The 27,635-nt window shown below is 45.9% G+C and overlaps 2 protein-coding genes across 2 annotated transcripts in view; one reads left to right on the top strand and one right to left on the bottom strand.

Annotated features, from left to right (window-relative positions):
• Window positions 1–13,525, bottom strand: part of COPA (COPI coat complex subunit alpha) — a 40,105-nt gene extending 26,580 nt beyond the window's left edge. Inside the window, exons 1-7 of the mRNA XM_079761816.1 lie at window positions 13,389–13,525; window positions 10,040–10,153; window positions 9,767–9,840; window positions 5,662–5,742; window positions 5,252–5,328; window positions 4,418–4,527; window positions 256–365 (exon numbers count right to left, since the gene is read on the bottom strand). Of these exons, the coding sequence (XP_079617942.1) occupies window positions 256–365; window positions 4,418–4,527; window positions 5,252–5,328; window positions 5,662–5,742; window positions 9,767–9,840; window positions 10,040–10,153; window positions 13,389–13,428 (606 nt within the window). The 5' untranslated portion in view covers window positions 13,429–13,525. The remainder of the gene's footprint in view (window positions 1–255; window positions 366–4,417; window positions 4,528–5,251; window positions 5,329–5,661; window positions 5,743–9,766; window positions 9,841–10,039; window positions 10,154–13,388) is intronic.
• An 88-nt stretch (window positions 13,526–13,613) lies between these two features.
• NCSTN (nicastrin) lies at window positions 13,614–26,669 on the top strand. The gene is made up of 17 exons (XM_079761282.1): window positions 13,614–13,741; window positions 15,037–15,141; window positions 17,493–17,616; window positions 18,035–18,156; window positions 18,583–18,728; window positions 19,464–19,614; window positions 19,919–20,028; window positions 20,258–20,410; window positions 21,071–21,175; window positions 21,350–21,427; window positions 22,266–22,435; window positions 23,836–23,938; window positions 24,051–24,146; window positions 24,419–24,506; window positions 24,753–24,907; window positions 25,140–25,352; window positions 25,893–26,669. The coding sequence occupies exons 1-17, from the start codon at window positions 13,657–13,659 to the stop codon at window positions 26,013–26,015; spliced, it is 2,127 nt and encodes a 708-aa protein (XP_079617408.1). The 5' UTR covers window positions 13,614–13,656; the 3' UTR covers window positions 26,016–26,669.
• The last annotated feature ends 966 nt before the right edge of the window (window positions 26,670–27,635 follow it).

The raw sequence follows: 27,635 nt of genomic DNA, 5'->3' as shown, positions 1-27,635 counted from the left end.
TGCTTTGGGATGATGAAGGAGCCTAAGACAGCTCTCTCCCTCTTCACGCTGTTAACATAATTCTCCCTTACGTGGCATGTAAGCTTCATTTCTGATGGCTCACCTACTATTCTATTTCCAGTGCCTCGAAACAGTGCTCAATACTTAATAAGCACTGCATAAACCTTTGTTGAAGGAATGAACACATGAATGACACACTGTCACAGTTTCCGTGGAAAAGAGCCCATACCCAGCGATGGCTGTAAAGAGAAATACCTCCAGTACATGCTTCACCACTGCATCCGTAGTTCCAAACAGATCAACGCCAGTAATTCCTCTCACATCCGACTCCACTGCGCCAGGGGACAAGTTTTTTTTCCTTAGACCTATGAAGGGATAAGGAGTGGGATGACAGATGTAAATACTATAATGTTACCAAAAAGAGCACAGTAACAGAAGCACAGAAAGGCAGTGATAGACTAACATTAACAAAAAGGAAGGGAGGAAGAAATTTAGAGAGACTGAAGAAGAGATACTCAAGAGCTCCTATCTCTTTCTAAAAATGTTCAAAATGTTGAAGTACATTCATTGTCTTCTCTTTTGCTCCTTTAACACTGAACAGACACACTACTGGGATTTCTTCTCAGAGGACAATCCAAACTTCTACCACAACTAACTTCTTCAACAAACCTCACCTCAAGAATTGTCTACTTGATTATGGATAATAAAGAACATTATACCCTGATGAACAAAAAGATAGATACAGAGGCAGAGAAGCATCGAACAGATTGTCAAATTACAGCGGGAAGGCTGGGGGAGGGGAGGAGGTAAGAGATCAACCGAAGGACTTGTATGCATGCATATAAGCATAACCAATGGATGCAAGACACTGGTGGGGTGGGGTGAGGGCATGTGCCGGCGGGTAGGGGAGGCCGGGGGAAGGTCAATGGGGAAAAAAAGGAGACATATGTACTACTATTTGTAATATTTTAAACAATAAAAAAAGAAAAAATTATAAAAATATATTTTTTTAAAAAAGAACTGTCTATTTGAAATGTGACCTCAAGAGGTAAACATTCAATTTCTGCTTTTCCATTTTATGAAAACTATAGCAACTTTTCTTCTATCATCTCAAAGAGTTTTCAAAGAAAAGCCACTTGGGATGGCTACAGATCAGTGTTTCCCAAACTGGGAGCTTTTAGGAAACTTATAGGAAATTCCAAAGGAGTTTAGGAAACTATACCCATTAAATATAAAACAGCTATTTGGTAGAAGAGACTATAAAACTATAAACTATGCAAAAAGTGTACTCATGTCTTCTACTTGCCTCTTGGGCAAGGGACAAAATAATTCAAACTGTCATGTCCCATTAAGCTCTTGCTTAAAAGACTGGTGATAGATCTGAATACATGTACTTTGCCATTAAAACATTTGGAGGCTAGTTTCATTGGGAGGAATTAGCCCATAATTTGAAAACAATGGAAAAAAGACACCAGGATAAAAAGAATCTTATTTGCAGCCATAAAAAAGAATGAAATTATGCCATCTGCAACATGATGGACCTAGAGGGTATTGTGCTAAATGAAATAAGTCAGAGAGAAAAAGAGGAAGTGCCATGTGATTTCACTTAAATGTGAACTCTAAAAGACAAACTAATAATCAGAACAGAAACATAATCATAGATACAGAGAACATTTTCAGGGTTGCCACATGGGAGGGAGGTTGTGGGGATGCGTGAAAAAAGTAAAGGGATTAAGAAGTACAAATTGGTAGCTACAGAATAGTCATGGGTATATAAAGCACAGCACAGGGAATATAGTTAATAATATTGTAATAACTATGTATGGTGTCAGATGGGTACTAGATTTATTTGGGGTAATCACTTAGCTTTATAAATGTCTAATGACTGAAACAAATATAATATTGTACATCACTATAATTGAAAAATAAAGTATTAAAAAGAAAGTCATATTTGTATAAGATCCACATTTATGGCAAAACTACACTTATCTTTAAAAGCTAACTATTTGCATTATAGTCAAAATAAAAATTATAACAATATTACCATCTTACAGTTGAAAAGAACTTTGTGGTTTTCAAAGCACTCTAACATATGTTATGTGATTAATACTCAGTTTATAAATAAAATAATAGAATTGGAACTCAAATCATATCTTTTAAAGTATTTTGGGAGGCAAAGAGGAAAATGTAACTACATGGCATTTGTAGAATAAAAACCAAATCTCTAACATAGAGGGGAAAATAAAAGCTATCACTGAAAATAAAATCTAAATAGTTTTAAGCCTAACTTTTGACACCTGTAGGAAAATATAAACATTTAAGTCCAATGATAATACGTATCTTCATTGTATCAGAATCATAATCTCTCTTCTATTATAGTGGCATGTAAACATCAGCATTGGAGAAGCAAGTGCTTAAAAGGACAAGGCAGTTTTAATTATCTTGTCTCCTGTCCAAGATGAGCATTCAACCAATAGGAAAGGAGAAAGAAAGCCAATGCTTAAAAAGAAAAAAAAGAAGCACTCTCCCAAAGCTTCATAAATACCTCATCACAGAGGTGCCTCCTTTCACTTATTTCACTTGTCCCTTTAATGGGATCTGTCAACTTTTTCTGAGTCTGGAGTATGAAACAGATTCAAAGAAAAATATAAAAACAGATAGCTGTGAAGATCTTCATCTCCAATAAGTTTCAACAAACACATGAAAAGGAAAGGCTGTATTACAGAATGGAAGTCTTTGTTGCACTTGCTTGTGATGGTTCAGGAAAAGGGAAGGGTATATACAGACAGATGAATATTTATGGGCAGTGAAAAGATGCTTAGAAAGGAAATATTTGAGCCTTCGACAAGGCACGGGGACTGGACAGATGGAAAATTTCTACAGCAGCTACTCAAATTCAGAGGGAGGAGAGGATACTCTCAGAATGGACCAGTTTGATGCATACCTCCCAGTGGGGACCAGAGGAAGTAGTAAGAAGAGAGAGTCGGATGAGGACAGAAGCTGGCAGCAAATTAACACGTTAGTAGTCATTGCAAAGGTTACGCCTGCATTTGCAAGGGCTTGACATGCAAAGTTGTAAGCAAACTAAGATAATTTAAATTTACTAGGACGCTGAAGGTAAAAAGCAATCTCTCTTCTAAATCTATCCCTATATTGTAAATATTTATTTTGCCAGGCTAACACTAAAGACTCAGTCAGGTTAAGCTAAGCACCATGGGGCACAATTCTCATGGGAGAGGTATCAAGAAGACAGGTTTTCCTTTAAAGATCTGTTTACTTATTGCTTACCTGGCTCAGAGTATCCCCTTTCAGACACTCAGAAAAATTAGAATTTTGAACAGTTCTCTAGATGTGAGGGTATTCATTTTCTGACTCAGAACTAATGTTTCCTCTCCTGGAAATATTAGCTACAGTCCATAACAGACCTGAGAGCTAATTCCTCTTCCCGTGTTCTCAGCAAAGCCCTTTCATTTACCCAGCATGTCGATCTCATAGCTAGTCTTTTCTCTGCATTTATAGTTTCTGGTTAGCCACGGCACTACCGCCACTCCGCACAGTAAAGCAACTGCACTCCACTCGGTGCTTCCGGAGCCCCTCCTTCTTCCCCCACCCAGCCTGGGCAGGAGGATGAAGGGCCCAGTTGCTGGGTGTTTATATAGAGAGCAGGTTGATTTTACTTTACATGCTTTTGAGTTAATGTTGGAAAAATAATCACAAGCAGTTTCTAAACCAAAAATGACATGTTGTAAAAGGATAATAAATGTTGTATCAAAATGGGAGAAACATTTTCTGGTTAGCAAATTACTGGATCCCCTCCATAAAGTACTAAACATTTAAATACTATACAAAATTAAGATATATAAACTGTGAAAGGAGAGACTATCCCAATTACCCCAAATCTATAAATTAATTTCTGGTCTTAGATGTCAGTTCTAACATTAAAAGGTATTCTGGATGTACCACCTCCTGCCCCACTTCCCCATGATCCTTACACTAGAAGAAATATAAAAGATTTTCCTATTTCTAAATGAGGCCATAGGATTCGAGTGTTCTGTTTCCCTGTAATAATTTATTCCCCAACTTTGTTTTTGCCAAAGATTTTTTTATTTGTGTAAAGCTTGATTCTTAATCAGATATTGCCAATGATATATAGATTTTAACTAAAACTGATCTAACAAAAAAGTGCAACTTTCTTCAAATTAAATAAATTTTCTAGAGCAACCACTTTCCTTAGGAAATACCTCTAACATGAAGAGCCATGAAAACAGATTCAATATACTCAGAAACGAAGATGCTATTATTTGAGAAGAGAATATTCTAAATTTTCCTGTTCTAAGCCAACTACCCTCACTATTTTAAGAAATTGCAGTTTTGCACAGGACATGATTAGGTTTTCCTCTGAACTTGAGCGGCTCACCAGAAATATCCCAAACACGCACAGTCTGGTCGAGGCTGGCTGATACAACCAGGTCTTCTGAGGGGTGAAACTGAGCACACATTACATAATGGTTGTGCCCCGTTAAAACACTGTAAGAAGAAGAAAAAAAGACAATGCCAAATTAGAAGCAGGAATCACCAGACTCCTACATGCTAAATACCATTCTCCAAATTCAACGGATACAAATCCAATTATACTTTTTTTGAGGCAAAGATAACAATTCTAAACTAATAACAATAAGAAGGCCAGCTGTTTTAACAATAGCTCTCTTCTTACCTCTAATGCATTAGCATTTAATATTAATGATTCCAGGAGAACTGAGATGGCACAGCTCTCCTCTAAAAGCCGTATTAAAATATCAAAATAAATGAAATCTTAGTAATTCATAGTGGAAACCATCTGTTAATTTTAGTGGAATATCCCTCTTACGAGGCATCATTTAAAATGGTCCTTACATATTCCTTATATCCTGGAAAGCTCAAGGCAAAACAAAGCAAGACAGATGTCTAGACTTTGGCTCAGGTTTCACAAGAACAGAAATGAAAACCAGCTAAAAGTTTTATTCTAAAAACCTAGTTATAGGACCTCCTTTCTCTGGTAAGAAATGATCAGAAAATCCAGATTCCTATATTACTTACAAGATTGCCTCTATATTTATCATTTTGTACATAAAAACACCTTACAAATGCAATCAGTAATTAATCAGCAGACACTGTGCATTAGTGGAGGGAGATGATTATTCTGAAGAGAAGGTGATTATAAAACACTAGGAAGAATGAAGACACTTTTTGAGCCCTCTGTTCCCTGCTTTACCAGACACAGGTTCTAGACTGCCAGTTCCACACTCGGATGGTCTGATCATCTGAGGCACTCAGTATCCAAGGATATTCCTGAAAGATATTCCAGATAAAGGGTTTGAACATTAAACGAATATGTACTTTCAGGCTCCTGTAAACACTTCTCTCTTTGGAGGGAACATTCCATTGTCTAAATTCTCAGCTATCTTAGCAAAGGGAGTGCTGATTCTGATTTAACTCAATATAACCCTGAGTGCTTTCTTTTACAGAATGAAACAAAGGAAGAAGGTCAACACCACAGAGATCCTAGAAGAGTCACTCCAATAACATAATTGTTGTATCAATGTTAGTATTCTTGAGGGAAAAAAATGATTCCTACAGGGAAACTGAAGAATGCTCTAAAACTAGAGGCACCTGGATACTTACATGATGAAAAAATGTGGTACGTATGTAGTCTAAGTGCCCCAGCAATGTGAAGAGACAGCGCCGAAGCTTGTAATTCCAAACCTGCAAAGAGAGAAATACAGCAGAGGAATGAGACCTGAGGTTCTTGAGTACCTAAAAGGCTCGGGTTTCTCAATCAGTTTGGATTTATATTTGGGCACTTCTAAATAGGTGGGAACCTTGATAGGAGGTCTTGTTTAAAGTTGGAGGGAAAAGATCAAATAACATGTGAGGAAGGAAAAAAAGCAAGGCTAGGGAAAACCTAAAGCTAAAACTATGAAAAAGGTTCTTCCTTTTTTGAGGGAGAAACCATCTCTATTTAATAACATGAGACAAGATGCTTATCCAAGCTCAACTGGAAGCTCTTCTTTCTACTGCATAATTGTTCTCAGCTTTTATACATACAGATACCTTAGTACTTTGATTATCTTATCTCAGGGTAAAAAAATTAAAAAATGGCAGAACAAATAGCATGAGTCCAAAGGAACAATAATATAACATATGGCATCATCTTCTTTTACTCTTAACTTGGTGGCAAATGATGCCAATACATTCACGATCTACACTCATCTATCAGGCAAAAAGACTTTAGCTCATTACTATGGAAAATACCACACTGCTCAGATTCACATATAAAGTTGATTTAACTACCGAAGTACCAGGCACCAATGAGTACAACTGAGGAAGACACTAAAATCAGGACCATATATGTAAGGCAGCTCATTCTTGCATCCAAAAAAGTACAAAAATGAGAGGTCAGATGCTTTTTGTTTTCTTTTTTAAGATGTAATACTTATTTATAGTCTCTCTGGGCCACCTTGTTACTATTCTTCCTTTCAACTTAAAATTAAAAAAAAATTTTTTTGGTAAATAACAAAATTCAAACAACCCAAAAACATGATTGTTCAAACAAGAATATAAGCTCTAGCCCTGGCCAGTGTGGCTCAATTGGTTGAGAGTTGTCCCTCGCAGTGAAAGGTCATGGATTTGATTCCACATCAGGGTACATGCCCAGGTTGCAGGTTTGGTCCTCAGTCAGGATATGTACAGGAAGCAACTGATCAATGTTTCTTTCTCACTGATGTTTCTCTTTTTCTCTCTCTCTCCCCCTCCCTTCATCTCTCTCTAAAAATAAATGAAAACATATTAAACAAAAAAGAATATAAATTTCCTAAAGGCAGAATCCTTGTCCATTATGCTCAATACTATACCTCTAGCACATAATATAGTGACTAGCACTTAGTAGATGCTCAACAGGTGTGTACAGAATTGAGAAAAGGTAAATAACACAAAAAGTGAAAGTATCCTAATACCTTCACCTTCATTTGAATCAAATATATATAAATATACATGTATACAGTAGAGTTGGAGTTTCACACAAAAATTAGGTCATACTACAAATATTACTCTGCAATTAGACTTTTTTTCTCTTATGAAGTTTAGTGTTTTAAACTTTCATATATCTAGCTTCAGCCCGTCTTGGCTCCTTGATAGTCCTCTATCAAACTCCAGAACTCTGAATCCTTAAGTACCTATAGGATTTGTAGACTCTGATCATTTGCTGGGCTTCCTATCTTACTCTTTGAAAATGTGAATACAGCAAACAATAAAATGATCCATAAACATGACTTCTAGATAATCCCCCTTCCATCAGAGAAATATAAATTAAAACCACAGCATGCAGCTAGCTAAGACAATTTATTTTGTCACAGCTTTGAGATATAATTCAAATCCCATACAATCCATCCATTTAAGGTATAGAATTCAATGGTTTTTAGTACATTTATAGTTAGGCAACCATCACCACGATCAATTTTAGAACAAATTATCACTCCCAAAAGAAACTATACTCATTAGCAGTCACTCCTCATTTTTTCCCAACTACTGCCCCCACCAAGTTACCACTAATATACTTTCTGCTTTATAATTTTGCCTGTTCTGGACATTTCACATAAGTGGACAATAACTCCTTTTTTAAAATATTGTTTTAGTCGGTTTTGCTCAGTGGATAGAGCGTCAGCCTGCGGACTGAAGGGCCCTGGTTCGATTCTGGTCAGGGGCACATGCCCTGGTTGTGGGCTTGATCCCCAGTAGGGGGCATGCAGGAGGCAGCGCATCAATGATTCTCTCTCAACATTGTTGTTTCTATCTCTCTCCCTTCCTCTCTAAAATAAATAAAAATATATTTAAAAAAATATTGTTTTGGGAAAACTTTTTTAAAAAATATATTTTTATTGATTTCAGAGAGAAAGGAAGAGGAAGAGAGAATTATCAATGATGAGAGAATCATTGATTGGCTGCCTCCTGCACGCCCCCTACTTGGGATCAAACCCAGGCTTGTGCCCTGACAGGAATTGAACCAGTGACATCTTGGTTCATGGGCTGATGCTCAACCACTGAGCCACACCTGGCTTTTTTTTTTTTTTTTTATAGAGGTCCAAAGTCTCTGGCTGCAGCTTTTGCCTTTATCACAGTCAAGCTTCTTCAAATTGCCTATATTCTGTCTCTGCTTCCTCACTTCACATTAAAATGCTAAGATCACTAATGCCCTGCTAAATAAGCACTCCAAAGGTTACTTTGTCTATCTTATTCTGACCACTTTCTCCTTCCCAAAATTCTATCCTTCCTTGGTATCCAAGAAGGCTTTGCTTCTTGCTTTTGGTTCATCTCTAACCTCTCAAATCATTCTTTCCTGTACTAACTCTAATTTCGCCATCTTTTAAATGAGTTTGTTTTCTCATTCAGTGATTCCTGAGTGATATGTTCTAACTACTTCTGTTTGGGTCCCCTCCTTCATGATGACAACTCCCAAATATGTCTCCAGTGCAGACATATCTTTAGGTACCTCAAACACATCAGAGCCAAGATAGTATTCATTACCCATCTGTGTCTTCCCCAAAACTCATAGGTTGAAATCCAAATGCCTAAGGTAATGGTATTAAAGAGGTGAGGTCTTTGAGAGGTACTTAGGTTATAAGCGTGGGGCCCTCACGAATAGGATTAGTGTCCTTATAAGAGAGACAACAGAGATCCCTGTGAGTACACAATGAGAAGTCAGCAGTCTGCTTCCTGGAGAGGACCTTCACCAGATCTCAACCATGCAGGCACCCTGACCTTGGACCTCAAATCTCCAGAACTTGGAGAAATAAATTTCTGTTGTCTACAAGCCACCTAGTCTGAGGTATTTTGTGACAGTAACTCAAACAGACTGCGACACCACCCTTTTCCACTTTAGAAAAGTATACCTCTTATTTTTCTTTTCCTGGTTAATAGTACATCTTCTACCCAGTGACCTAAACTAGAAACCTGATATAAATAATCTCATTTATTTTCCCTTACTATCCTACCAACATCCATGCAAAAGACCTTTCTTGAGCTTTCACATCAATCTTTCTCTCCATTTCAAATGCTACTGCCTAAGCTCAGACTCTGTTCATCTCTCACATGGACTTACACAATAGTCTCCTAACTGGTATCTCTGCCTCCCGTCTTGCCCAATTCATCCAATCTCTTCTTTACATTGACACCCAAGTAATCTTTTTTTTAAAAAAATGTGTTAATCTGATATCATTCCTCTATACAAACCCCTTTATGGTTCCTTGTTATCTGTATGACAACCAAACTCCTGAACATGTAAACTCCATGATCACTTCAATTAAAGTGCTAAGATCACTCCTTTCTCTCATTTTCTCCAGATTTTATCCACACAAAACTAATTATAGTTTCTCAAATGTATCCAGCTATGTCATGCCTTTATGTCTTTGTAACCGAATTGCCCTCCCCTATTTCACTTTGGTTATCTCTCTATTGTATTACTCACTAACCTGTACAGCTATTATTTGGGTATATATTTATCTCTTCTAATAGAATAAAATCTCCTTATGACCAGAGACCATTTCTTATTTATTTTTGAATTCCCCAAAAACAAGGGTCTGGTACACAGTAAGCATTCAATAAATGTTGCTGAATAAAGTCAAAATCATGAGCTCTCTATGAGTAAGATGTACTACTGCTTTTTAGTCCCTTCCACAATTCCCAAACCTCACATCCTCTGTCCTTTACTCCAGCAATGACAGACCCTCTGTACCTTAATTTTATAGTCATCTCCTCCAGAGACAAACAGTGGCTGCTGCTTATGGAAGTCAATGCCTCGGACTGGACCTGGAGAAGAAGGCAGGCAATATATGTTAAAGAGAGCTATGCTTCCTAATCTCCAAGGTGGTTCTTATTCAGGATTTTTCAGTTCTATTCCCTCCACATTATTTAATCCTAAGGAATTAATGTCAAACAAGGCTTAAACTACTCCAGAAGACAATAAATACTTCTATCTTTAACTTCCTCCTAAAAACAATGATCTTACCATCATGTTCGTCAAACTTGTCAATGAGGGTGCACATCCGATAGTCCCATAACTGGATGACCCCATTGTGTAAACTGGTCAGGATCCAGGGTCTTTTGGGGTGAAAACTGAGTCCTGGGGGGGAAAAAGAGAATGGTCTAATGAGCTAAGCCCCAAATGTCACTTCCTGTCAATTCTGATAGAAAAAGGAACAGCTATGAATAAATGAACCTAATTCTAGGTTCATTTATTCATTCACTGCTAGACATTATGAATTTATGCTATAAGGTCCTGGATTTTTGTTACATTCCTTTAAATATTGTTGGGTTTGTTTTATGATGCAGTTGAGTTACTTGGAATCAGTTAACCCTTTTGAGGCTTGCTTTTAAGTTTTATAAAAAAATTTAATTTTTTTTATTGATTTCAGAGAGGAAGGGAGAGGGAGAGATAGAAACATCAATGAGAGAGAATCACTGTTAGCTGCCTCCTGCACACCCTACACTGGGGATCGAACCCACAACCTGGGCATGTGCCCTGACCAGGAATTGAACCTTGACCTCCTGGTTCATAGGTCGATACTCAACCACTGAGCCACGCCGACCAGGCTAAGTTTTATTAGCGTGGGTCCACAGTAGCCTTTAGTGTAGGTCTAATTTGACACCACTATTCAGGCAATGCCCTCTGAGGTCTTTGTGTGATGCCTTGTAGTATTAGGAGGTCTTTCCATCCTGGCTAGTAGGAACACAAACTATTCCCGGCCCTATGTGAGCTCCAGGGAGTTCTGCCTTCTTTTCTCCAGCGGTTCTTTCCCAGGCCTTGGGTCTTTCCTCATTAGTACTCAAAGGCCTAACGGGATGCCCTGCAGAACTCAGGTGTTCTCTGAGCACCTCCCTCTTTTCTGGAATTTTGCCCAGCACATTCTAGCTGTCTTGACTTCCCTGAACTCTAAACTCTGTCCTCCTCAGTGAGACCACAAGGCTCTTCCCCCTCCCTCCACTGCAGCCTGGAAACTCTCCGGGAAGTAAGCTAAAAACAACCATAGGACTCATCTTGTTTATTTCCCTTCTATCAAGAATCACTTTCCTGCAGTGGCTGTCATGCAATGTCTGAAATCCTTTGTTTTATACATTTTGTTCAGTTGTGCGGTTGTTTAAGGTGGGAAGCTAAACCTGGTCCCTATTACTCCATCATGACTGGAAATGGAAGTTTAAGGAAGTAACAACTGCTAACAGTTTAGAGTGTATCCTTTCCAATTTTTAATGCAGACCATATCACTTAATGAAAATGAAGGTAACAAAGTTTCCCTGCAAACTTCTTTCAAAAATATATATATTTTATTGATTTTTACAGAGAGGAAGGGAGAGAGATAGAGAGTTAGAAACATCGATCAGCTGCCTCCTGCACAACCCCTACTGGGGATTGAGCCCGCAACCAAGGTACATGCCCTTGACCGGAATCGAACCCGGGACCCTTCCGTCTGCTGGTCAACACTCTATCCACTGAGCCAAACTGGTTAGGGCAAAACTTCTTTTATTTGTTAACTATTTATCATGGGTCTCATTATATTTAAGTACATATAAACAAAACCTCATTCTTTTTAACAACTGCAAGGTACAAACGCACCATCTTAACATGATTCTAACGATGGGCATTAAAGCTTTTCCCCTTCACTTTTGTCTATCAGAAAACAGAGCCAAATTGAGATACGTCCAAATACAGCCTATTTGCATTATTACTGCTTTAGGCTAAAGACCGGGAAGTGGGGTTGGTAGATACTATTTAACTACAAAAAGACTGTATAAATATACGGTCATTTTCTAAAGGTGCCCATTTTGCACACATATAACCAACGTGGGATGTTATCAATTACTTGTTTTATTTTACTAATCTCAGACTAAAAAAATAAAGGTATTCTCGCTTTCTTTTTTACACTTCTTTCATTACTAGTGAGGTTTATAATATTTTTGAAATTTTTATCAAAATTTAATTTCTCTCTTTTTAAAATTAGTTTACATTCAATACTGTTTTGTATTAGTTTTAGGTGTACAGCGAGGTGTATATTTTCATTTATTTATTGAACATTTCTTCTCTAAATTGACTTTTTTTTTCATTAGTTTGTTCAATTTCTTCCTGTATGATACATAGAAACACTCATTAATGGATATTAACTCTCAAATATTATGACACCTTCCTCCTTTCCCGACTTTCCTTCTCTACTGCCCAATAAAAAATTAGGAGCAGAACAGAAAATACAATGATTATAAAGACCCATTTCAACCACCCAGGAATTTTTAATGGTACTCATCATAACAATCTCACAAGATTTAGAACTGCTCAGCATCTATTCTCACATCAAAAGTGCACCCTAGGTTTTGAGCCCGAGTCTATGCCAGGCACTCTAATAGCACTTTTCATATCCCTTCTCGTTTTAATTCTGTCTATAAGAGAATGTTAATTATTCACACTTTACAGATGAGGAAAGAGAGATTTAGAAATGTTAAGTAAGGCGCCCCATGTACTGGATCTTTCGGCATTCCAAAGCAAGCCTCTCTGACTCCAAAGGCTAAGTTCCTAACCACCTTGCCATGTTGCATCTCACTAAATAGTCAAGATACATATTTCTTCCAAATTCCAGAAGACCTTACTTCTCTGCCTTTCCCATCCTAACATCCTGAGAGACTACTGCTACAGTTTCAGCCATCTGCCCTCCACCCCATCCACTGATACTCCAAAACTCTAGGTCTGCCATATTTAGGAAATAAAGATGCCCAGTTAAACTTGCGTTTCAGATAAACCACGAACAATTCCAAAAACGTATCCACTGTTCATCTGGCAACCTCAGCAAGCTCAGACTTTGCAGGGGTTACAGGCCTACACTAGCATGTCCTGTTTCCAGGTAAGACATGAAAGCCGATGGAGGCCCTCGGTGCTGAGCTGGTGCGGCCAAGGCCTCCTTAAGGGAGGCAGCCACTGCTCATCTCCGGGGAGGCTACCGACTTGGATGCGAACAGACTTGGATACGGAAGAGCAGAGGTCGAGCCTCGATCGCCCGGGACACTCCCTACAACACGGTCCTCGAAAAGCCGACAGGTTCCTGGGCCTTGGGAGCTGGACACAGCCCGGGGTGAGGAGGGGGAGGGAAAGAAGAGGGAGTGGGCCTCCGGGGCCCCTGAGGTGCGGAACCCACTATAGGTGATCAAACCGCAAGGACAACGCAAGAGAAGAACGGGCCGGAGGGCCGCCCGCCGGTCCAACCGCCCTCCCGCCTCCCTTCCTCTGGGTCCGCACCAGGGCCAGTTCGGCCCACACGTCGGCCCACTCTCCCCCGTGACAGCGCCGCCCCCGCCACCCAGCCCCCCGGCTCCACTACCTTTGACCCGCGCGCTCTTGGTCTCGAATTTGGTTAGCATCCTTCAGGCCCGCAGCTCCCAGGTCCTCCTACCCGCGCGCCCCGCCACTCCCCGCCGCCCCGCTGCAGCCTCCACGTCAGCCGCCCGCAGCCGCGGCTCCCGGAAGCTCCCGCGGACACGAACTTCCGGTCCCTGCCGCTCCTGGCCACCGAGACGGCGCCCGGGTGGCCTAGAGAGGCCACTGCCGGACGGAAGGGAGCCGAGGCTTCCGCTCCGCCGAGGCGCAAGATGGCCACGGCCGGGGGCGGCTCCGCGGCTGACCTGGGAAGTCGGGGTCTTCTTCGCCTGCTGTCTTCCTGCGTCCTCCTGGCAGGTGAGGCCTCCCCGACCCGTGAGCTCCGCTCTGCGAGGAGAACCCTCCGGTCGGCCCAGCCGCGACCGCCGCCGTCGGCCTCCTGGTTCCCGGCGCCCCTCCGTCCTCCCGCCCTGCAAATCCTCTTTCTCTTCCGTTCCCGCGACAGAAGTTCCCCCTTCCCGAGACCTGAAGGTCTCGTCGCCCCCGTGCCTCGTCGGGTCGCCCCATTACCTCCTGCAGGCCACCGCCTGGGCTCTCCCTTTATCCGGAGGCCTCCTTTTCCCCAGGTCTCCGGCCACCCCACCCACAATCAAGAAGGACAGGTGTCCGTTTAGCTTCCTCCCTAACGCCTTTAGACATTTCAAGGTGAAAGCAGCCGTGTTTTGTGGGGGATAGGGCAGCGCTAGGAGGAAAGTAGATTCCTCGTTTGTTTCTGTGTTGCTTCCGCCATAAACCCGCGTCCCTGTGCTTTGCCTCCGTTTGCCTCATCAGTAAAGTGAGACAAAAGTAGGATATGGGTACTCTTAACTGTAGACCGTGGAATAATGATTCAAGGAACTTGAGGCATTTGTAATGGTATCTGGCTTTCTAGTCTGTCAAGCCTTAAAAATGCAAACGTGCCTGTGTATAACCCTGACCACACCTTCCCCCAAATCCAGATTGGTTTCAAAGATCCCCCAACGGAGAAACTATAGCCGCCCCACACATAAATCAGCTACTGGTGCCAGATTAACTGACGGGTGTGTGGCGTCCGTTTTCTCCCAGTTCTTCTTGTGCGTGTCCTTGGGGTTTGATAACATCTATAGTAGGTCTCACCTCAGGAGGCCCCTCAGGCCAGTTCCCTGTTCTTTCCCTCTCCCTCCTCACCCTGGACTGGGTTCAGCTGGCAAGGCCCTGTAACTTGTGGGCTTTTTGATGACCGTGTTGTAGGGAGTGTCCCGTGGGATTGAGTCTCGATGTCTGCTCTTCGTATCCGTATCCAAGGAGGAGGCTTCTCCGGAGATGAGCAGAAAAGTAGAAGTGATAAGTAGAAGTGTGGTCACCCATGCAGCCAGAAGCTGGTCCATCTGAGGTTAAATGCCTTTCCTTTGACAAATGAAGTTTTCTCTCTTTTAGCTTCACTGTCAGTTGCTCTGTGTAATAAGCACATAAGCTGGGTGTCCCAATAATGTGCCCAAGAAGTGAGAAGAGTAGGCATTAGTCCTGTTTCAGAAAGTATGATATAGCCAAGCCATACAGTGAGCTAATGACAAGATGGAGGCTAGTGCTATCATCTCTCAAGTTTTTCCTAACACCTTTTATCTTCTGATCAGGTTTGTGTGGGGGAAACTCCGTGGAGAGGAAGATCTACATCCCTTTAAATAAAACAGCTCCCTGCGTCCGTCTGCTCAATGCCACTCATCAGATTGGCTGCCACTGTGAGTTGAGGTTGGGATTTGTGTTTGTGGCTGTTGATATTTCAGTCTGTGGCCTAGATATAAAGATCTAAGTCCTGCTTAGAAGTCTCAGCATACAAATTATGCTATGTGGGTGGGAGGTGGTAGATAATTAGGCAAACCAGGCAAGATAATTAGGAAGAGCTAACATTTAGTAAGTGCTGCATACTAAACTTCTTAAACATGCATCTCATTTAATCTTCATGATGTAGCTACTATTATTATCTCATTTTACTGGTGATGAAACTGAGACTTAAAGAAGTTGAATAACTTTTCCAAGGTCATCCTGCTATTAAGTGATGAAGCCAGGATTTGAGTCCTGGTGGTCCAGGTTTTAAGCCAGGACTCTTAACCACCCAGTAGGTTAAGTAGACAACTGTGCTGTTTTCTAAGGAGAAAGACATTTCATATTCTATGGAGCCCAGTCATCACCTGCCCTCTGATCTTTTTGGAACCAAAATGGCCTTTTACAGGCAATAAACTATTTGAAGAGAAGGCATTAAGAAAGCCATATAATTGCAAGACGAATTAGTAAAGCATTTGAATTTGTCTTCATGCTTTGTAAATGTGTTCCAAAACAGGGTACTGTGACAACATGGGGGAAAAATTGTGATCTAAAGGTTGAATCCCCACCTTAATCAATAAAGAAATTAAAAAATAATAAAAAAAAAATACAGGTTGAATCCCCGTTCCCCTTCTGCTTAACCTGCTATCTTCAGATTTTGTTCTGAGGGTAGTATGTAGCTCTGTCAGATTGTTTTTCAGGTAAGCAGGAAACAGAATCAGATCTTAGCTCCTTCGTCATCAAATTGGTCACCTCTGAATTTCACTTTACGTCCATAAAAACAGTTAGCATATTCCTGCACAGAGCGGATAGATGTTTATTGATGATGCTGAGTAAGTAGTGTGCTCTCAGCAGTACTGTGGTGTCCTGAAACCTTTCAGGTTGGTAGGAGATGAGTGAACACTTGCTCAAGGCGGCAGTTACTGCTTTTCTACCCATCCTTCCCTGAGCTATACCCCATGTTCACTGTCCCATGTCTCGGCTGCAGGAGGTGCTGGGAGTAGGTTAACTGGTTCCAAACAGTTCCAAATAAAGTTGTTGTTGGACTTAGTTCTTAAACTGGGTCTGTGGGTAGAAGACAGCCAGCTCCATTGTGGGCTGAGCTCAGACTATCCTGAGCTGGCTTCCAAGTTATCAGCTTTGGGAATGAGTCATTCTGCTGCAGATGCTTAGAGCAGCCCTGTGGGAAGCCGAGCAGTAGCCAAGTGCCAGTGCAGAGAAACCAGCGGGGAGGAGCTGGACTCTGGCCACTTCCTCATTAAGATCTTGTTTCCTTTTCAACCTGCGCATTTATAAGCCTTCCTTCCTCATATCTGTATATCTCTAAGTAGGATTGCTAGCATGATGAAATTAAGGAGCAATAGACCCAGATTTGATTTCTGATTATAATGCTCTGCTTCTGTTGGACCATTTCAAAGGGCTTATGTAGGATTTTTTTTTAGTTCCTTCTTTTCTTTCCCTTTTTCATGTGTCCCCACAATATGTGGTAAATAGGAGTAGAAAAACTTCTCACTGAAGGCCCAGAGAAAATAAGCAAGTTACTTAAGACTACATAGTCACTCATTGGAACCCAGGTTAGAATCCAGGGGTTTGAAGTTCAGTGCCATAGCTTATCTTCTTCCTATACTGGGTGAGTCTGCTCCTGGCCGAGGGTGACCAGCCTAGGGCCTTTGGAAACCCTAGGTCCCCAGAAATGAGGGGAATCCATACCAGCACCTCTCTAATCCACTTAAGGCCCAGCAGTGAGGAGACTGTTCTGGAGACCTCAGAGTTCTTGGTGAACTTGACCTAAAATTGGCCAAAAGCAAGTAAAGCTACTCTCAAACAGGGCAAAGGAATGAAGGTCTAGGGAAGCTACTGAGGCCAATGGAATCTGCACATGTTTTCACAAAGGAAGATGTGGTGCAGAATAATGAGCTAGAGAATTAGAGCCTGCCATTTTTGGGAGGAAATGCAGGTTTGAACACTTTATGTCTTCTGTTCTAGAATCTTGTATATTTGGCTAAATGCGCTTGAGGGAAGAAAGCAAGAACATGAATATTAATGAACAAGGCCTCCCGAGTAGACTGCTTGGGCTCTTTTGTTCTCCATTCCCTCCCGATAGTCCTCAGGTGGAACGGGGGCCTTGCAGCTCTTTAGTTCAAGTCTAGACGTGGTTGTATTAACCCAAATGGAACATGTTTGGGGATAGATGATCTGCAGAGTCAGTGAGGCAAAGTCAGAATCGTCAACTGTGGGAGCTTTCATTTGAGCCATTCTGTCCTGGCAGCTTCCATTAGTGGGGACACAGGGGTTATCCACGTGGTGGAGAAAGAAGAGGACCTGCAGTGGGTGCTGACCGATGGCCCCAACCCCCCTTACATGGTTCTGCTGGAGGGCACGCTCTTTACCAGGTAAAAACGGCATGTGTCTGCTGGAGACTGCATGCAGAGGGGGAGGTTCAGGGGCAGTGCTCACACTGTGAATGACAGCTTCCTTGGCTTCCCTGGTCTGATCAGGACGGGGTGGGGTGCTCCTCACCAGGAAAGGTCACGGTCAACAGGAATTATCTCGGTGACCTTGTAAGTAGAACTCTAGTGAGTAAGGACCCCAGGGAGGCAGGAGGGGTGCTCAGGGTCACACAAACACAGGGTAGATGAGATTAAGCCCTGAGCTCAGATTGGGTCTTGGTCCGCTCAGAAGTTAGCGGCTGAAAAGACAAGAAGTGAATCACCAGTTTGATTCCCCTAATTCCCATTTGTTTCCATCCTTGGGGGCAGGATATTAGGCTGCCTGATGAGCTTCCTGTCGTGTCATTCCCTCCTGTTCTAGGAAGGTGATGGAGAAGCTGAAGGGGAGCACCAGTCGAATTGCTGGTCTGGCAGTGTCCTTGGCCAAGCCCAGTCCCGCTGTGGGCTTTTCTCCTAGTGTGCAGTGTCCCAATGATGGGTTTGGTAAGAGCCTGAAGGATCTTCGGAGCCTGCTGTCACCAGAGCTTATTGTTGCATCAGTCTTGTGTCTTTGTGTGTGTGTGTGTGTGTGTTGGGGGGGGGGGGTGTAAATCTGTGTGTAGTGTGAGCAACTGACATCCAAACAGAAGATAGTGTTTCTTGGTCATTGCCATTCATCCCTTCCCCCTCCTGCTTCCCCTTCTTCCACTGACCTTCCATTCTTGCTTCTTGTCACATGCTCAGACCCCTAATTGGCCAGCCTAGGGCGCCCCGATACCGGGGCCTATTTTATTGTGGGTGGTGACAGGTTGATGCTTGCTTCTTTGGGTTCCCCTCTTTTGGAACTCTTAGTCCCGACCCTATAATATCTTCGCCTTAGCTGGTCCGTAAGTGCTTGTGTCCCAACATCCCGTGCCCCCTCCTCTTCAGGCGTTTACTCCAACTCCTACGGGCCAGAGTTTGCGCACTGCAGGGACATACAGTGGAACTACCTGGGTGATGGCTTGGCTTATGAAGACTTTAGTTTCCCCATCTTTCTTCTTGAAGATGAAAATGAAACCAATGTCATCAAGCAGGTAATGACTCTGCCAGCTCCTAGCAATTCCAGTTGGAAAGAAGGCTTTTTTAGGCTCTCCTCTTGTTCGGAGGGACTCTCCTTCTACTAGTGCAGCCTCTGAAAGACATTTGCTTCAAGAAGAGCCAGGACATTTATTTTTCTTACATCCCCCTCTTCCATTTCTCTCCTGCCTTTACTGCATTAAGGGGCTTAGACTGGAAGAAAATGTAAAGTATATTTAATATGAAACAAGGTATAAAGCCCTGGTTAAGAACCCTTAGTATGATCAAAAGAGCATTGGACTAGGAATTGAGAGATTCAGTTCAGTAATTTCTGAAGTTCTTTTCAGCTCTAATATTCTCTAATTCTAGTCTAGCTTCTTCATTTTAACACACAGAGCAGTTAGATTCATCCAGAGTTACATGGTCAGATGATGTCCAAGCTGTCTTGAATTTGACGTTTGATTTGCGGTTCAGTGTTCTTTACATCAAATCACATTAAAACAGTGGCTGATGCAGGTCATTTGATGCAGGTCAATTTCATCTGCCCCCAACTAAGCCATTGAGTCTGTGCCCCTTCACAACTCTCAGTGAGTTTTTCTTTGACCTTATAGATCCTGTGGTTGTACCAGACAACTATAACTCAGGGACAGGTGTGGGAGTGGCTTCAGGATAGAGCTGGGCCTTCCCCTTTCTGGGAAGTTTGGGAGGGACTCCCAGCTAGCTGCCTCAGTGGGGTCCATCTCCCCTTCTAGTGCTACCGAGATCACAACCTGAGCCAGAACGGCTCCGCACCAGTCTTCCCGCTCTGTGCCATGCAGCTCTTCTCACACATGCACGCTGTCATCAGCACTGTCACCTGCATGCGGCGCAGCTCTATCCAGAGCACCTTCAGCATCAACCCAGGTAGGCCAGGACCGAGGCATGCTGGGTGTACTGGGTAGAGGTAAGGGACCAGTATGTGGGGAGGCCTGTGGGGGAGGAGCGGGCACAGGCAGGGAGCACTGGTGGGAGAAGTGGAAACCATTCTCCACAATCACACCTTGTCCCTAAAGTGGACAGTGGCAGAGAAACCAGTGTGGAGCAGTGGAGATAGAGAAGGTGACTGACAGAGGCCATGGGGCGCTCCTCTGAGGGGCCTTCATACCTGCTTTTATTTCCCTGGAAGACCCTGACACCAGCTGATGTCTCACTGTTTGTTCCTGCTCAGAAATCGTTTGTGACCCCCTGTCCGACTACAACGTCTGGAGCATGCTTAAGCCTATAAACACATCTGGGACGTTAGAGCCTGATGACAAGGTTGTGGTTGCTGCCACCCAGGTGAGCGCTGGCCCCTGAGCAAAGTGGGCAGGGCTGGCACGGGAAGGGCACGCAGGCCTTCATTACACGTGTCAGTTGTTACGGTGGGAGCCTCCAATGGAGAGGGACCTGAGCTGTGGGACTCGCTGCGGCACATGAATGTTCATTTGACTGAAACAGGAGGGGGGCCGGGCCTGGTCCTCATTTCCATGTTCAAAGTGTACCTCCCTGCCTTCTCTCCTGGACCCAGCTGGACAGTCGTTCCTTTTTCTGGAATGTGGCCCCAGGGGCTGAGAGTGCTGTCGCCTCCTTCGTCACCCAGCTGGCCGCAGCTGAAGCTTTGTCCAAGGCGCCCGACGTGACCACCCTGCCCCGCAACGTCATGTTCGTCTTCTTCCAGGGGGTAAGGGCTTTGGCCTGAGTGGGATGGCCAGGGGATGGGGGTCGGGGAGAAAGGTGGGGGTGGCCACCATTTGGGGAAGATCTCCATACTTAAGTTGTTATTCAGCAGAGAGCTTCTGGATGTGCCTACAAGTATCTCCCCCTCAGAGACCCCTGTTTTAGGAGGGCTCTGCATCCTGACCTGGAAGTGGTGTACTGCCCCTCCTCCCTCCCCCACTGATTCCATCTACTAGAGGCATTCTTCTGCTTTTATTCCCTGGGCCCCTTTACTGTCACTTCCACCCAGGAGCCCTGAGGCTCCTGACTCACTCCCCACAGCCTGGCCCGGGACTAAGGAACAGCAGCTGCAGCTGAGTTGGTGGAGATATGGGAGGGGCAAGAAGCGGCACATCGCAGCTGATGTTTGCCTCAGGCCTTACTGAGGCTGCTCTCCTCTTTTGGAGGCTCAGAAAGTCATGTGGTGCATACATGTGGGGGAGAGTCAGAGCTGGGACGCGGGGTAGGGAGGAGGAAAGCCACATGACTGCGAAGCTAGCCTGCAGCTGAGAAGCATGAGACAGTGGCGTTTGTGCTGAGAGCTCTGATCTAGCCTCAAGGAGCCAAGGCTGCCCTAACCCTTTGAGTCCCTCTGTTCCCTTTCCCACCCATCTCTACCCCTCAGGAAACGTTTGACTACATTGGCAGCTCGAGAATGGTCTATGATATGGAGAGGGGCAAGTTCCCTGTGCAGTTAGAAAACATCGACTCGTTCGTGGAGCTGAGACAGGTGTGCAGCATGTGTCCTCGCCCCTTCCTTTCTACTTAAAGTTCCCACCTCTTTTGTTCTGTTGTCCTCACTGCAGGTATCACCTCCTCTTCTCTTGCCTTCTCTTTTGATCCCACTCCTTTCTCCCACAACGGCAGACCGATGATAAGTGTTGCTTCTTCATCCTTCCCCCAGGTGGCCTTAAGAGAGTCACTAGAGCTTTGGATGCACACAGATCCCGTGTCTCAGAGAAATAAGTCAGTACAGAACCAGGTAATCTGAGCATCTCTCCCCTCACTTCTATTTTCCACAGCTCAGAATATGGGCACCTCCTTGCCCTGGCCCTCTCCCCAACAGCCCCCCAGGCCTGAGAGACAGGACCTGAAGCTGGGTGTTGGTTAAAGGGTGAACACCATGGCTGCTATAGCTCCCAGCAAGAACCATGAGCTCAGCTTCTGTCACTGGTTCCATGGGACGGTAGTTCTCTGATCATTTGGCGCCTCGCAGCTATTGTTGCCGGTTGAGGACAGGGTAGTGACTGGCTCCCTTCCCTCATTGCTGCCCGCCAGGTCCAGTTGTCCAGGCCATGCGGCCCCATTCCTGTCATGTCAGACTCCCAACCCCAAATGTCCTCCACTTTCCTCACTACTCGTTCAAGCTCCTACTTCCTCTCAATGCCCACGTAGTCCTCTTTTTCCCATGAGGTCTCTTCCTGCCATTGCAGCTTTAGCATTATCCCTACTCTGAGCTTCTACAGCCCTTACCACCTGGATTGCCTGTTTTGTATTATTATTTGTCCCTGCAAGTCTGCACAACAAATAAGCGAAGCTTTTACTGAGGCTAAGGCAGAGTTCCCCAGACAGTGGGGTTTACCTGTAAATATGAAAACACAGGCCTCTCCCTCATTAGGCCATCATTCAAAAGGGATGGTAGGAGTTGCAGGAGAGTCAGGAGGCCTTGATCCCAAAATGCTTGAGGAGTTTAGATCTAGGAGGGCTTAAGGCAACTCCCCAAGCCGGCCACTTGAAGTAGGATGCATTTCAGGCCTAAAAGGCCTCCTGCTTGCCTTTTCCAGCCTCCCCTGAGTTAACCCCCCACCCCCACCCCCCAGGTGGAGCACCTCCTGACCACACTGGAGGAGAGTGGTGCCGGCGTCCCTGTCGTCCTCCGGAGGCTGAGCCAGTCCCAGCCTCTCCCACCGTCTTCTCTGCAGCGATTTCTTCGAGCTCGAAACATCTCTGGTGTTGTTCTCGCTGACCATGCTACTGCCTTCCATAACCGGTAAGAGGGGCCGAGTGTGCGTCCTCTTCCTTCTCAGGGCATCTGTGCTGCAGTCGGGTCCATAGAGAGAGATGTCTTCTGTGTCCAGAAAGATGACTGCTCTCCGCTCTCCCCACACCGCCTCTCCAAAGCCACCCTTTGTGTTCTTTGTTCAGTGGCCGACTTATATGTAACCTGGTCCCCTCATCTGACTGATGTGCCTCTTGGAAAACAATTCTCCCCTTAGCCCTCTCCTGCACAGTCATCCTTGCTTGTGATTCCACTTCCCCCAAGCTCTCTAGGGGCCTAAATTCCCCCAGGGCTGCCGGCAGAAGGCATCATCTCAAGCAAGAGCGCTGGTGTGATGATGGGGTTCTCGAGGTGTAGGACGGAGGGCTGTCCCTGTCGGGGGCCCACCCGGGGGTGCCGCAGACCACACTCTGAAATGCCGCATGTTCTTGCCATGTGGTTCAGTGTGAGGGTATAGTATCCCCCTACAGGTGAGGGAGCTCCAGAAGTAAGGGGCGAGGCCTGTTAGTCACCTCTCTCCTGGGCCTAGACACCTCTAAACTGCCTCTAACTTGAGTCCTGGGCAGGCGGAGAACGTCTTCCTTAGGCTGGACTGCCACGCCCCCAGCCTCCCTCCTTTTCCAACAGGTCAGAGGAGTTTCTGAGTGAAAATGTTTGATCTCAGGTTCTCCCACCACAGCCAAGTAGCAGCTTCTCATTTATTTTGGGCAGCGACAGTTCTGGGGCATTAGGTCAATTCTCCTCCCAGTTTGTCATCCCCACCACTTCGGGGTGAGGGGTGATCATTGTTGGAACACATTTTGGACTTAGGTGGCTGCCTTGATTCTGTGTGGGACAGGCATTTGGGGATGGGAAAGGCTGGGAGCTCTCTTCTCCTAGCCTTGCTTCTAAGGTCCGTCTCCTGGGGGCTCCCCAAGGAGCGTCGGAGTGGTTTGACCCAGCGCCGTGTTTATGTCCGTGAACATGTGCTGCTCCCCCTGCTTCAGCCACCCTCGATGTAAATGTTCACTGGCACCACCTCACAGTTGCTCTGATGATGCGTGGCAGGCTTCACCGGAAGTCATTTTAGCCATCCTCCTCTACCGCCACCAAATGCCGCAGAAGCGTCTCTTACGTTTAAAGGTCTCTTGGCGAGGAGATTCCTGCATTCTGATTTCATTCACTTTTCCTGCCTCGTCTGTCAGAAAACGCTTTGTATTTAACACACCGCTGCCACCCCCACTCCTCCCTGCCCTTTCTCCACACCTTCTTCAGTATGGGACCCTAATCTCTCTACCCTTCCTGGATGATGAAAAATGAAATACCACGTTGCTGCATTAGGGGCATTTGAGGGAGGGACGGGCAGGGCCCTGGCTGAGTATAGCCAAGGCTCGTGTCGGCTTTCCCGGCAGCTACTACCAGAGCGTTTACGACACTGCTGAGAACATTAATGTGAGCTACCCTGGACAGCAGAGCCCTGAAGAGGACCTGAACTTTGTGACAGACACTGCCAAGGTAGCACTGGCCCGGGCTGGGTGGGAGCAGAGGGACACAGTGCGTGGTTAGAATGGTACTATTTGGGGTTAGAAGAGGTGGGCCATTCAGCCCCCCTCCTCACCTCCCACAGGCCCTTGCAGATGTGGCCACGGTGCTGGCACGTGCACTGTACCAGCTTGCAGGAGGAACCAGCTTCAGGGACACTATTCAAGCCGATCCCCACACAGTAAGGACAAATGGGCCCTGGCTCCTTTCTGTCCATTTATGCAGCAGGCCGCCCCAGCCTTTATGTCCCTTGCCTGGTCTCCCACACCTGGGAATTCAGCAGGCCTGTCCGTGCCTGTAAGAGCTCTCAGTTGGACCTCATGAGCCAGCCACTGTCCCCCCAACCCAGAGTCTGTCTGCCCAGCCTGGTTCCTGTCTCGTGACTTGACCTCCACTACTCACTCAGTCCCTGGGCTCCACGTCACAGAGCTCTCTTCTCACTGCCCCTCCTAGGTTACCCGCCTGCTCTATGGCTTCCTGGTTAAAGCCAACAACTCGTGGTTCCAGTCTATCCTCAGGCAGGACCTGCGGTCCTACTTGGGTAAGCACCTGGTGTGGGAATGGGACCCAGCCAAGGACAGGGAGAGAGAAAAGTCATCATTTTGCTTTAATCTTGACTTTTTTTTTTCTTTTTCCTCTCTTCACTCCCTCCCGTCCCCCCCTCTTGTCTCCCTTTCTTTCTGTTTCTCTTCTCTGGCTCCGGCCAATCTTGGGCTCTTCCTGTCTCTGCCCATCTGCCCTGCACCTTCTATCCACCAAATCCCCCTTCCCTGTGGCGTCCAACCAGGTGACGGGCCTCTGCAGCATTACATCGCTGTCTCCAGCCCCACCAACACCACTTACGTTGTACAGTATGCCTTGGCAAATCTGACTGGCAAGGTCGTCGACCTTACCCGAGAGCAGTGCCAGGATCCAAGTAAAGTCCCCAGTGAAAACAAGGATGTGAGTGGTGGTGGGTGTCGGAGGTGCCCCGAGGGTCCCTTTCCCTGGGGAAATTGGAGGCTCTCCTAGGCCCAGTTGGACCCACGGGCTTGGGATGGAGAGGTGGCGGGAGGCAGCCTTTGAACGCGGGTGTTGAACAGGCAGTAGCCTAAGTGGAAAGGGCCATCGGAAGGGTGAAGGGAGGGAGTGAGAAGGGTCGCCTCAGCCCCTGCTCTGGCCCATCTTCCTGCAGCTGTATGAGTACCTGTGGGTTCAGGGCCCCCTGAGCTCCAACGGGACAGAGCGGCTCCCCCATTGTGTGCGGTCCACGGCCCGACTGGTCAGGGCCTTGTCTCCTGCCTTCGAACTCGGGCACTGGGGCTCCACTGAGTACTCTACATGGACCGAGAGCCGCTGGAAAGACATCCGCGCCCGGATATTTCTCATAGCCAGCAAAGAGCTCGAGGTGAGATGGGGGGAGGTGCTGGCAGAGATCTGTTTGACCCCTTCATCTCCCGTCTGCCCAGATTTGCCACAAAAACCTGCTACAGATCTGTCCCTTGTCAGCTAGGACGTCCCCGTAGGAAGCTTGTCTTCACTGAGAGTGTGCTCTGGGTTCTTGCTGGAGCTGTGCTCTCAGAGAGACCCAGGGGACACTCCTAGCCCCGTGTCCCCAGGCAGTCCTTCCCAGGGGGAGGCAGTCAGTATTAACAAGGGCCTGAAACAAGTCAGTCAGGCATGTAATTGCCACGAGAGAATCCAAGTCCTGGGTCCTGCCTTCCAGATGCTTCAAGTCTAAGTAGTACAAGACAGAAGCAAGAACAGAGGTACTTCACTTCTCTTTTAAAAAGGGGAGACCAAGTCTCCAGCCTGCGGAGCTGTTGCTCTGATTGCTCAGTACTTGGTGCTTAGAGCCAGCTCCAGAAATCTGATGTCCTGGCTCCCAGCCCCTAGCAATTACCCCAAACTGCACTGAGATCATCTGAGCACACTGTCTCCCCTGCAGCTCATCACCCTGGCTGTGGGCTTTGGCGTCCTTGTCTGCTCTCTCGTCATCACCTACTGCATCAATGCCAAAGCTGATGTCCTCTTCATTGCTCCCCGGGAGCCGGGGTCTGTGTCTTTCTGAGGAGAACCCCAGCTTCTCCTGCCAGCTCTGTGGTTCATCTCCTAGATCAGTTGTCCTGCTGGGACAGAAACCACTAGTGTGTCACTGGACCCTGTCTGGGCCTGGCTCAGGCTGGGATGGACATAAAGAAGTTCGAGAAAGAGACTGAGAGATAAACACGTCCTCCCTGCCCCCACCCCCCAGCTCCCCTTCCAGTCTTCCCTTTCCCATTTCTTCTTTCTCCCCGCCAGATTCCGCGGGATGACAGACAGCAGCTTCTTGCTCCTGTTTAAGTCCTCGCCATCCACCCTAACTTACCCTTCTTCAGCAGCCCTCCTCTCCTCTGTCCACCCTGCCCTGGACCTCCCTCTGCTCCCCACCCCACCTGTACCTCTCCACCTTCCTGGCCAGGAAGGATGGCAAGGGTTTGAATGCCAGGAACAATACCAGGATGCCCTGAGGAGGACGGGATCTGTGGGGCGGGTGTGCTGCGGGGTGGGCATCCCACCTCCAGCCCACAGTGCTCAGTTGTCATTTTTTTAAGCTGTAATGTCTATTTTTGTTTTCTTTTCCTCTGTGTGTGTATGTGTGTGTGTGTGTGTGTGTGTGTGTGTGTGTGTGTGTGTGTGTAAATATATAAATAATGGATTTCATTAAAATAGATTATCCACCCGACCTGTTATGTGTCCCAGGCTCTTGTTCTGGGAATGGGAATGGGACTCGGAGTCACTAAGTGGTTGCCCACGTCTCTCCCCTGGGTCTGGGGCTCGAGGAGGAGGCCCTGCCACCACCAGCTGGAGTCCTGGAGCCCGGTTCTGTCTCACAGACAGCGTTAGCAGTTTCTCCCCACCTTTGTATTTGACAACCATTTCTTTTTTAAAGACATTTTTATTGATTTCAGAGAGGAAGGAAGAGGGAGAGAGACACATCAATGAGAATCATTGATCAGCTGCCTCCTGCATGCTTCCTACTGGGGATCAAGCCTGCAACTGGGCATGTGCCCTGACCGGGAATCAAACCATAACCTCCTGGTTCATAGGTTGATGCTCAGCCGCTGAGCCACACTGGTTGGGCTGACAGCCATTTCTCTATTCACTTTGGGATCCTGGAGGGTCCAGAGATGAAGGGAATACAGCCCTGGAGTAGCTCCCAGCTGGGTGAGGGGAGAGAGAGACACTCCCGAAGAGGTGTGACCCAGAGTGGGGGGTGGCACTCGGTGGGGCTTGGGGCAGGGAGGCATTTAGGGAGGCCACACAGCGGAGGAGCACTGGTGTGATTTAGACTCGCCGCTGAGGAAGCAGCGCCAAGAGAAAACACCGGTCACATTCAGGAACGGCGAGCTGCTCAGTGCCCAAGCCCCGAGGGTCAGCAGGAGTGGCTGGGCCGGGTAGAGAAGGCCCTTGGGTGGCCTGCTAGGGAGCATAGCTTTCTGTCGATGGTGGGCATTTTGTAGATCAAAACGAGTGGTTTGGGACTCTTGAGACACCCTAGTTCCCTGGGTCTTGGTGGAGGCAGGATTCTGTAGTGGCAGCACAGCTAAGTGAGGGCAGGGGCTGAGTCAGCTGAGTGGAAGAGCTGGCAGGAGGGGCTAGAGCCAGCCTCCTCCCCTCACCGAGGCCAAGAGGCTGTCTCCCACATACG

Source organism: Cnephaeus nilssonii (genome assembly GCF_951640355.1).
Source record: "Cnephaeus nilssonii genome assembly, chromosome: 21".
NCBI lineage: Eukaryota > Metazoa > Chordata > Mammalia > Chiroptera > Vespertilionidae > Cnephaeus > Cnephaeus nilssonii.
The sequence above is the reverse complement of the archived record's forward strand: the minus strand, read 5'-3'. Positions and strand labels throughout refer to the sequence as shown.